We start from the raw sequence: 11,621 nt of genomic DNA, 5'->3' as shown, positions 1-11,621 counted from the left end.
AACCACCTTTCCTGGAAGGCCTGATGACATCATGCTCCCATTCGGAACCTGCATCTTTCTCTACTGAGGATGAAGAGTCTGGAGAGCAGCCACCGATAAGGAAATTTATCTCCCAGACACTATGGCTAAACAGCCGTGGGTCCCATGGCGAGGAAATGTTATTTTTATGAATTTGGATTCTCCAGGAGAAAGGGCCACAAGGACACTGTGGAATAATGTCTTTTATTATTGTATTGCTTAAATATGTACAAACCGTGCCGAGAGCGGGGGAGGTGAACCGGATGCCACTGTGTTTCTCCATCTGGGGCTCCTGCCCAGCGGCAGCTATTTGGCCTGCGGGCCCGTCCTGACTTTCCAGTTGCTGACCTCACTGACTGACTCACAGATGCTCTGGGTCCTTAGACAGTTACGTTCCCTTTTTGGGCCTCAGTCCCACTTTTTTTTTTTTAAGTGGGGTTATGAGGAAGGGGCTAAAACATCTCTTTGGGAGTGGGGCCTCTGCTGAACTCAATAAGGTCAGAAGTGAAAGGTTTCCAGGCAGCTGGTGGTGCCTGGGTTGCTGTACAAAGTTGGGGAAGGGATGGACCGCCCGCCTCGGAGAGGCACTTCCCCAAGGCCAGGCCTCCTCCAATCCCCCGCCCCCCATCCCCGCAGCCAGGCAGGTTTTCATGCAGTCTTTCTGTCCCTTCCAGCTCCACACCCCTTCCAGAAGGGGCCCCGCCGGCATCTGGGACCTCCAGGGCCCAGGGCACCGCTAGCTACGCAGCAAAGCATACTCCTTGGGCGCCCAGAGCAGGCGCGGGCGGCGGATCTCGGCCCGGCGGCCTATCTCGGGGCTCCAGCAGAACTCGGGCGACAGCAGCTTGGCGGGCTTGTGCAGCCAGAAGAACTTGTTGAGGTGGCTCTCGTCGTGCCAGCGCGCCTCCAGGCCGCGCGCGCGGTCCCGCCGCAGGCCCCGCGCGCAGTGCGCCGTCAGCCGCCGCAGGGCCGCCACGCTGCCCCCGAACACGGCCGCGTGGTAGTAGAAGTCGCCCTCCCCGGGGCCCAGCGCGGCGGCCGAGCGCGCGTCGCGCTCGAAGGGCAGTAGCCGCCGGGGCCAGCGGTAGTGCCAGGCGTGCAGCTGCGCCACCGACTCGGCCAGCGCCTCGGGCCCGAAGGCGCCGCTGAAGTGCTGGTCCACGTCCATGCAGAGCACGAAGCGCGCCTCGCGGCCCAGACGGCCGCCCAGCGCCGCTTGCAGCGCGCGCATGCGCGCCATGGACACGTCCTGCCAGCGGCGCTCGCGTGCCACGCGCTCCACGCGCAGCCGGCGGCCCGGGCCCAGCGGCACGCGGGGCACCGCGGCCGGACGCTCGGTGAACACGTAATACACCACGCGCTGGCCCACCATGAAGTGCTGCTCGGCCGTCTCCAGGAAGCGCTCCAGGTACTTCTCCAGGTACCTGCCGGGCGGGGCGGGGCCGGGCCAAATCAGCCCGGCCGCTGCGCCCTCCGGAGTCCGAGGAGTCTTCGGGCTTACCAGCCCTCCCCATGTCCTTCCTGGGATCCTGCAACCCCAGGCCCCGGAACTCCAAAACTATTCAGCCCCAGAGTCGTCCGAGGTGAATTAAAAATCATTGCCCATTGTTTGCCATCCCTGCCCACAGGGGCTCTGTGTCCCTGCCCTTGAACATGGCACTCCCTGACCGCGTAGGTCAGTAGAGTCCCAAGGAAGGGACGCTGTTCTGGTCCTTGGGAGGACTGGCCCGTTACCCTTTGTCTCTTTAGAGCTCTGGCCCTTTGCTTAAGCACTCTGAGGCTGCCACGAAGTGAGAGAGCCTGAGCTAGCCACGGAGAAAAGCGCCCCCTGGTTTTCCGCAGGCTACTGGCCCGGTGGGGACCCAAACGTTTGGGAGCAGGGAGGGGCCCCATCTGCTGAGCCCTGTCGGAATTCCTGAGCCACAAGACCGTGAGCAATGTCATTGAGTTTGTGGTGACAAACCACAAACCTAGGTAAGTGGGATGTTTGCAATACTAGTAACTTTCTATAAACACACCTTGGAATCCTGGGGTCATAAAATAATAGTAATAATGCCTGATATTTTAGAACATTGATCGTGTGGCAGACAGTTTTCAAAGTAATGTGCATTATCTCATTTAATCTTCACCATTATTATCTTTATCTCAGGTGAGGAAACTGAGTCACAGAGAGCTTTATTAACTTTTCCAAGTGTACACACAGTTGATAAGTGTGAAACCAGGATTTGAACCCAGCCTGGCATTAGAGCCTGTATCCTTACCTGCACTTGCTCTATTCTGGGTGGAACTGGGAGAAGCTGGAGTTAGAGACCTTAGAAGCCTCAGCGTCCTATGTTGGGTTTATAGAACCTTGGAACTTAGGACCCTGAAACTTCTGGTCCCAGAGACTCTGGGTCCCTCAAGCTGGTGGAAAGTGAAAGTGTAAGTGAAAATCGGTACAGTTGTGTCGACTGTTTGCAACCACATGGACTATACAGCCCGTGGAATTTTCTCCAGGCCAGAATACTGGAGTGGATAGTCTTTCCCTTCTCCAGGGGATTTTCCCAACCCAGGGATCGAACCCAGGTCTCCCGCACTGCAGACAGATTCTTTACCACCTGAGCCACAAGGGAAACCCAAGAATACTGGAGTGAGTAGCCTATCCCTCCTCCAGCAGATTTTCCCGACCTAGGAATTGAACCAGGGTCTCCTGCTTTGCAGGCGGATTCTTTACCAACTGAGTTATGAAGGCTGGTGGAGAAACCCCTTACTCAGCATCCAGAACAGAAGTGGGGGCACCAAGGTCCTGGAGAGGCCACAGTTCTGCCCGCCTGGCTCCCTGGTCAGCCCTTGTCCTGTTTGCTCCGTGGCCTTCCAGGGCCCCTCCTGACTTTCTCTCCCTTCCAGAGTGTGGGGGACAAATTTGGAGGAAACTTGAGCAGTTGTCTGGGGTGTCTGATGACAGAATTCCTTCCCCAGACTTTTGCATATCTTTTTCTGGATGCAAAGCTCTCACTGCCTTCCCAAAGCAGCCTGTTCCATTATTAGAAACTTTTCCTTAGATTGCCTTAAACTCTACCTCTCTGTGCCCTTAGATTGTAGGATCTGATTGCTCCTCTTAGGCAGAACTTTGCATCACTACTGGAAGGTGAATACCAGCTTGGAGAGCCTGCTGTCCATAATGGGGAGATAAAAAAGTCAGTGCCCTGAGATTTCTTCTCCACCTACCACTCAGGGCTCCTTCTCCATACCTGGGGGCCCCTCATATCCTCGATTGGCCTCCTGTCCTGATTCTGTCCCCTCCCCACTCAGTCACCTGCCCCCATGGCCTCTATCTCGACTTGGTCATCATCAGTCTGGGCCCCCCACCAAAGCTGCAGCCTTCGCATGTCCCACTCTGGGAGCCCCCATCCTTCCAGCCCATGTCCTGTGATACCACCCCCAACAGCCCTTCCTCAGAGTCCTCTGGTCTGCTGACGCTGCCATTCTCAGCATCTCCCTTTCTTCACATCCCTCTTTACCCAGCCCAGATTCACTCCCTTGCAAAAGCCCTCAGCTCCCCAGTCCCTCTCCTGCCATCAGAATTGCTTGGCCAACCTCCTGCTTCCCCTTGTTGCGTGCTGTGCCTGAGCCACTGGCCATGGGCCCTTCTGCCGCCGGGCCAGCCCCTCTGTTTACCCAGTCGTTGTCATCTCCTCTCACAAGTCTCACCTGAAAAGACCATTTTCTCACCGAAAACCCAAGGCCTCCAGATGGATCTGCCCCAGACCCTGGGCAGATTCCTTCTCGGTTGTGATTCTGAGCTCCTGGCTGCCTGTGCCGGGTGGACTCCATGGCGTTGGTGTCCAGGGAGGAGGGGTCTGCCCTCGCCATGGGGGTCTGGGACAAGGGGTGCTGTCTCTGCTTCTCCTTGGCATCCTATGGCCCAGGATAATGGGGTGCCCCACTCGCTACATCACATGCACCCCCCCTTCTTCCTGCTAGGATGGCACCATTTCCCTCCCCAGACCTTACCTGCCTACAGCAAAGACAGTCAGACCCACGGTGAGGTTCCGCTGCACAGCCTCTTGCTGGGCCACGTCTGGGTCAAAGGTGCCATCCCAAATAATGGGAGCCCCCCAGGAAGTACAGGTTAAGACTTCAGGCCGGGCCCTGGCCGGGGCAGGGAGGGAGAGACAGGTTTGTCCATTCACCTGCTGGGTGAACGCTCACTGCCACCCCTCCTAGTCCTGGGCCCTCGGGACCACCCAGGCCCTGCCCCTAGAAATCTCTATCCCAGACCCAGCAGAGTAGTGGGAGACATGCTACCTGAGGGGGGCCCTGGGTGGAGTGCCAAGCCCTGCCAGGGTTGGGGATGCGAGAAGGACAGGGACACTGGGGCAGAGCTTGGTAGGGTGTGGGGGTGTTCTCAGAGTGGGAGAGGTGGTGGCTTCTCACCCAGGATCCAGGGGACCCGAGAAGTTGTCTCTCAGCAGGGGCGTTCTGGCCAGAGGGCAGACACCCATAGGAATGAGGACTTCCAGATGCCTGTGGGGTGGGAGCAGTAGTGAGGGGGGCGCCAGCCTGCTCAGGAGCCCTCTCTCTTTGCTACTTACAAGGAGGGAGAGCCCCCGAGGATGCTTGTGCAGCCGTGACAGCTGCCACTCCCCATCCCTCAGGGGGGCACTTGGAAAGGGCCACTTGGACCCTGCTCCTGCTGGTCCCATTGCAAGGGCTGGGGAAGGGGTTATACCTGAGTACAGGAAGCCCGAACCGGAGCAGCCCTAAGATGCCAAGTGCAAGTAGGATCAGCTGCCAGAAGATTTTCTTCCAGGCCCTGGGAGGTGGGGAGTGAAAGTGAATGAAAGTGAAAGTCGCTCAGTCGTGTGCGACTCTTTGCGACCCCATGGACTATACAGTCCATGGAATTCTCCAGGCCAGAATACTGGAGTATTTTCCCTTTCTTTTCTCCAGGGAATCTTTCCAACCCAGGGATCAAACCCAGGTCTTCCGCATTGTGGGTGGATTCTTTACCAGCTGAGCCACAAGGGAAGCCCAAGAAGACTGGAGTGGGTAGCCTGTCCCTTCTCCAGTGGATCTTCCTGACCCAGGAATTGAACAGGGGTCTCCTACATTGCAGGCGGATTCTTTATCAACTGAGCTGGAAGGGGCATCAACAACTCATTAATATATATATATATTTACATACACACACATATATACATTTATATATGAAAAATGATGTGATTTAATGTTAATATGAATATATTATTCTGTCATTTGGCACAGATATTGTAAAGTACAGAAGAGGGTAGATAGTGCAGTCTCTCCTGTTCTTAGCCACCCAGTCCCCTCTGCAGGGGCCTAGTCTATGCATAGACAGGCAAATATAAATACGGTAGCAAATTCTTTCTCCTTCCCCCCATCCCTTCCTTGGCTTTCCCCCCCACAAATGGTCTCTCAGGGATAAGCTGTTCTCCACCTTGCATTTTCCATGGACCATTATGTCCATCTGCATTCTTGAAGTGCTTCCTCACCCTCTTTTCCAGATGCTTAATATGCCTTTGATTGGGACGGCATCCTTTGCCTAACCAGGTCATTTCTGATGAGTATGTAGACTTGTATTTTTTTTTGCTTTTTCCCAGCAGCAGATATGGAGGATAGTAACATTAGGGTGCTTTGCCTGGGTTGGATCGAACTTGGACGGGGAAGAGTCTGCGAGGGGATACAGGGAAGTTTGTGGCTGGGGGTTGAGAGCATCTGGGGCTTAGGGATGAGTTGCTGGGCTTCCTGGAGGGTGGGCTGCAGTTAGGGGACTGTGTGTCTGTGGCGGCTCCAGTCATGGAGTGGGGTCCCTCCAGCAGAGCTCAGCAACCCCATTGCTGGCTCCAAGTAGGTGGACTTTGCGACTTGTCCGTAGTTGCTTGTTTTCTAGAAGGGCTCTGAAAGTTGAGAATTTTGATAAGCTCCTCGGCAGGGGGTGAGGGGGTCTCCTCCAGCTCTTCTCACCCCTGCTGGGTTCCAGTGTCTCTAGACAGACTGAACCCCTGTGGGGAGGAGCCTGGCCACTGGAGCTAGACCCCCAGGTTTGAATCCCAGGCCACCACTTCTTAGCTCTCTGACCTCGGGCAAGATTCTGGGCCTCTACACTTTAGCCTCCTCATCTAGACATGTACTTCATAAGAATGCCTACCTTAGAGGGCTGCGGTGGCTACTGAGCTCATGCTTGCTAAGTGATTAGAACAAGGCCTTGCGCATAGTAACAGCTCAATAAGCTTTAGCTATTGTTGATTATCATTCATACTATTGTTCTCAGCACAAACTCCCAGCTCCCCTCCCTGCGCTATAAAGTCCTTCCAAAATCTGCCTCCTCTGGTCTCTTCCAAGAAGGCAGCCTGATCAGACCCTGATCATGCCCCTGCCTTTCCTGCTGCCCCATGTCGCTGTTCCTCAGCAGGTGTATCCAGTAAACAGATCAGAGAGGCCCCTTGCAGTTGGGTATGTACGCACTCACCGTGCATCTCCGTTGGATGCATGCTTCTGTTCAGCTGGCCAAACCTGGGTGCACTGACCCCTCCGTCTGCCTTGCCCACTGTCTGTTGCAAGTCCTCAGGGTGTGTTGGCTTTGCCTCCTTGATCTCCCACTTTTCTGCCGCACCTATCCCCCCAACCCCCACAGTGACCTTGCCGGCTCATCCCCACCAGGACCTCCCTGCTCCCAGTTCCCCCTCCCCCAAACAGCCCCCAGAGTCAGCTCATAAAATGCCAGCTGCCATAACTGTGTCCACATTGCATGAGGGAAATCCTCAAAGGGGAAATGCATTTAGTAGGCAAACATATGGAAAGATGTTCACCCTCACTAGTAATCAAAGACTTACAGATTAGAACCAGGCGAGATGTTTTGCCTATAAAATGAGCACTTTTTAAAAAAGAAATGAAAATAGCCACGCTGTGAGAATACAGTGAGATAAGCACTCTTACACCTGCCGGTGGGATGTAAATCACTACAGCTTTTGTGGAAAGCTCCTTAGCTGTGGGAATTGAAACTTTCAGCAGTCATCCCCTTTAATCCAATCACTGCAGCTTCTGGGAACCTGTTCAAAGGAGACCATCTTCAGAATGGGAAAAGTTTATGCATCAAGATGTTCACTAGTTTCTGCTCATTCACGCATTCAGCCTACGCTTAGTGGTCACAAGCTCAGAACTGAGCACTGTGCTAGGTCAAGGATTCAGAGGTGAGCAAGACACTGACTTTGTCTTCCAGGAGCAGGGTCAGGAAGGTGTGATGGCCAGAAAGAGGGGAATGGGGTCAGAGGACAGATGGCAAAGAGAGGAATGGAACAGCATAGCAAAGGCTGTGATTAGTGTAAATACAAGAGAGCATTAAGGGCAAACTAGTGGATGGCACCTGAGCCTGGACAGATGGGGAGGAAGTCAGGGAAGCTTCCTGGAGGAGGTGCCCTTTAAGCTAGGACCGGAAGGATTAGAAGTTATCCAGGCAGAGAAGGCAGTGGAGGGGAAAGGGAGGTCCGTGAAAAAGAAACAGCAATGTGTAGAAGTGAGGAAGTGAGAGAGAGCTTAGAAAGCATGTGGAACTGGTAGGTCCTCCACAGGGATGGGTGGAGTGTGGATGGGGAGTGATGAGAGGTGAGGCTGGGGTTAAGCCAGAACCAGATCACCCAGGACCCACAGTCTAGGCTAAGGGGTTTGGACTTCATCTTGAAGCCCTGGGGAACCCTTTTCAGGGTTTTCCCTTCAAAAAGTGGTGCAGCCAGATTTTTATTTGAGAAATACTCCAGCCTGGACATGGAGTGGGAGGCAGGGGGCATGGAAGCAGGAAGACAGGTCAGTGTTGGCAGTGGGTTGGGAGGAGTAGGTGATGAATGGCTGTGGAGGTAGGGTGGGCAGGACTGGGGGACTAGCAAAGGAGATGAAGTCTACTAGTCTGGTAGGTGTTAAGGCGCCCAGAAGGCAGGCAGGCAGCCTCAGGAAAGAGTTCTGGGATTCCCCCGGAGGGCAAGGATGCTGTGGAAGAGGGAGAGAGCCAGGGAGGAGAGCCAGGGCCCAGCACCAAGGACACAGCTGGGGGCAGGCAGGGGGCTGAGTGAGCAGAGGAGGAAATGGAGGGCGGGGCAGGGGGCTCTTCCCAGAAGTCTGACGGTAAAAGGAAAGAGACAGGACTGGAACTGAAGAGGCTGAGGGATTGGGGCTGATGGAGGCGTCTGTGTTTCTTTTACGTAGGGAGACTTGAGCTTGGTTGAACAAGGGCTGGAGAGCACCCGTGGAGAAGGCATTGCGCGGGCTGCTCAGATACAACTGGAAAAGGCCCCAGTGTCGAGTGAAGTAAACTTTTTATGAAGATTCTGTAGTCACATGGAAAGATCTTACACGAAAACCTTCATTGGAAAAAGCAAGATCTAAAATTTATGGGCACTGTGATTACAGGTCTAGTAATCAAAACATGCACCAGAGGACTGAAAGGAAGAAATATCTGTGCAATAGGTTATGGGAGGGTATTTTTTCCTTTATTTTCCCTTCCACTTGTCTCTAATATGCTTTTATTGCTTCTTTTAATGAAGGAAAAATACAGAGCCATTTAGAAAGAGCAAGCAGTTTTAAGCCTTTCTAGTGACTGCAAGGTGAAGTCCACCTCTCTCAGTCCTGCCTAGAGAGCCTACAAAATCATTTCACACACTCACACCAGACCCAACTTTCCCCTTCTGGAAATGAGACTGCACAGCCGGCAGGCCAAGGTGGTTCTCCTAGCATTGCTGGAAAAAGCAGATGGAGATAAACCACCCCAGTGTTGGTCCGTGGAGAGGAGGATGAATGAGTAATGCATCCCCATGCAATGGAGAGCAGCCTGGCCGTTGAAAAGGATGAGGTCGGTGGATACGTGCTGTCTGGAAAAGAGGGCCTAAGGGACTCAGTGGAAGAGGAAGTAACAGAACTGTGCATAGAGGCCGACCTCACTTCTGTGAGGGGAAGGCTCCCGTACCCATGGACCTGTGCATCTGTGTTCTTTTATAAAATGTACACAGATGTGTACATCTCTGTTCTTTTATAAAGATGTAGGAGAAAATCTGGAACAGCATTACCCAATAGAAATATAGTGTGAGCCAGGAATATAAATTAAAATTTTCTAATAATAGTAGCCATGTTAAGAGTGGGAAGAACTGAAGTTTTAATAATTTAATCCAATATATCCTTTCAATATGTAATCAATATAAACATTATGGAGCTATTTTACAGTTGCTCTTGGAAACGAGACTGCCCCCCGGAGGGACACCAGGGGGTGGGTGGGCAAGGGCAGGAGACGCTGGAGCAGAGCCTTCTCCGCCATCCCATGCTCCTAGCCAGCCCCTCCATCCAGGGCAGCCAGGCAGAGCCATCCCCAGGTGGTCCAGGTGGGCTCTAACCGTCAGTGCTGGGAGGGCTCTGACACCTAGGCCTTCAACGAGCACCCACCAGGCCCTGCCAATCCCTCCTCCCATGTGCCGGCCTGGGAACCCTAGTCCACAGAGGCATCTGCCTGACCCACTGTTCCAGTTCCTTGCTCAGATTTAAAAGGACCCCTGAGCCAGCTCCCACCTGCAGGAGGCCGTCTCTCAAGGCCGCCTTGCACTGGCTCCTGAACCCTTCTCACTTTCAGGTGGTTAAAGGTCAGTTGTTCGTTCCTGAGTGGGAATGCCTTTGCAGGCCTGGACGGCCACTCCCAGTGGGAAGAGAGCTCCGTTTCAGTGGAATGTGCGCCCCAGTCTGTTCTCTGTTCACCATGGGGTCAGAGTCAAGGGCAGCAGGAGAGTCACCAGACTCTTCACAGGATACGAGGTCTCCCAGAATGCTGTCTTCCCCCACCGCCCCATTCATGCCCCAGACCATCTATACCCCACGGCGATGCCCCTCCAGCCACTTTCCCCCAAGGACCTCTAGGGCTCAGCTCGTTCTCAGCGGGTCAGCCTTGGTGCCTCCTCGGCTGTTTCAGCTACCAGACTGGACTCCTCTCAGGACAGTTGTCATGCGCCATCTTCCCCCAGACACTAGCAGCGTCCCCACTCACCTGGGTCCTTCCCTGAAAGCCATGTCAAGGAGCAGGTGGGACAGCCTTCCAAGAACCACCTCAGCTGAGAGCCAGGGAAGAAATGACCTGGTGACTGGAACAAAGCCGTTCCAGGCCTTGTGTCAGAAGCCACGCCCCCAGGACCAAGTGGGATGAACTGCCCGGAGAGGACCCCCCACCCCAGGGCCAATCACCTGGAAGAGGGTGGATCTGAGTACGGTGGCTCTGGTTGGCCAGAGGCACCGAGCCATGTTGTCCCAAGGCTTTTTCCTCCCCTAGGGGGAGGGGGGCCCGGGTCCTTGTGCCCCTCTTCAGGTCCTCTGTGGTGTTTGCCACCCAGAGAGAACCCTGTTCTGCAGAGTTCCAGCTACAACTCAAGGGTACCTGATTTGCACAGTTCACCTCCAGGAGCCCTTGACCTCTTCAGTAAAACTGTGTGCATACCAGTCAGCCAGGATAGGGAAAGAGCAACACAAGACTGTAAGGTGGAAAGGTCCTGGAAAGCTTTACACCAGGCAGGTTTTTTTTCAAGTGCAGAATATGATTCATCAGAACTCAATCTCATAGATCATGACCAAGATTTTAAAACTATGAACATGAACTGAAAATTGTCAATGTATTATACATCAGGGTAGGTATTATTCTGTTTTGCTTCAGTTACATACATCTCAGTACATATATGAGGGTGGGGAACAAACTGTCGGTCACGATCAAAAGTTTTGCAAAATTCTGTGTAAGGCATGAACGTCAGGAGCGAATATATGTTGAAGGAAGCTCCCTTTAGACCGAGGCCTTCCACCCAGAGTGAAGAGACAGCAGGCGTGTGTTTACCTGTCAGTCAGCCCTGCAGATCCACCCTATCCTCTTTCAGGAGTTTCAGCTCCCTCCCCCACCTCACACACAAGGACAGACTCCGGCTGGGCCTGGCTTTGTCCTCCAGAAAGCGAAAGGTCGAGGTAAGCTGCATGGCCCGCTCCCCTACCCTGCAGTGGGGTGGGCAACACGGGGGTCTTCCTGGGGGACCCTCCCCACTCCCCCTCAGCCCAGGGTCCCATGCTGGCCCCTGTCCGGCTAGCCATTCTCGACCTTCTGAAGACCAGACTCCCCAAGTCCTAGCTCCGTCCTGGGGGTGGTCAACTAGTCAGTTGTTTCTCCTCTTCCTCCAGGAAGTAGTTACATCTTAAAGGTTTTCCGCAGTTGTCATCAAGATGTGGGTATTAGCTCTTAAAAGGTCCCTGCCAATCAAGCTCCCTGGGCCCTCTGTTACAGACTGAGTGCACGAGCGGCCTGTGCTTGGAAGGCCCCTTCTTTATTCGAGGCTTAGGCAATCGCCTCCTGAGGCAGAGACTCTCCTAATAGTTTGCTATTCCAGCATCCAAAGAATGCTCAGCTGCCGAGTGAGCCAGAGTTACCCCAAGGGCGGTGCTGGGCATGGAGCCGCACCCACCACAGGTGCGTGTGAGGGCGGGGAGCCCTGGGCTCTGTCAGGTACTCCTGACAAACAGCATCCTGTCTCTCCAGGGGCAGAGCTGAAGGGGCCCTGGATCCTTGCACTCCCAAGGAATACCCGTGAAGGACAGGTGGG

At 54.2% G+C, this 11,621-nt stretch overlaps 1 protein-coding gene across 1 annotated transcript; it reads right to left on the bottom strand.

Annotated features, from left to right (window-relative positions):
* Positions 1-206: 206 nt before the first annotated feature.
* On the bottom strand, positions 207-10,393 carry A3GALT2 (alpha 1,3-galactosyltransferase 2). The gene is made up of 5 exons (XM_069574723.1): positions 10,037-10,393; positions 4,730-4,813; positions 4,435-4,524; positions 4,012-4,149; positions 207-1,442 (listed from the first exon to the last, which is right to left on the bottom strand). The coding sequence occupies exons 1-5, from the start codon at positions 10,057-10,059 to the stop codon at positions 755-757; spliced, it is 1,023 nt and encodes a 340-aa protein (XP_069430824.1). The 5' UTR covers positions 10,060-10,393; the 3' UTR covers positions 207-754.
* Positions 10,394-11,621: the final 1,228 nt, after the last annotated feature.

Source organism: Ovis canadensis, chromosome 2 (genome assembly GCF_042477335.2).
Source record: "Ovis canadensis isolate MfBH-ARS-UI-01 breed Bighorn chromosome 2, ARS-UI_OviCan_v2, whole genome shotgun sequence".
Classification (NCBI taxonomy): domain Eukaryota; kingdom Metazoa; phylum Chordata; class Mammalia; order Artiodactyla; family Bovidae; genus Ovis; species Ovis canadensis.
Note: the sequence above shows the minus strand (reverse complement) of the source record. Positions and strands in the feature narration are given on the sequence as shown.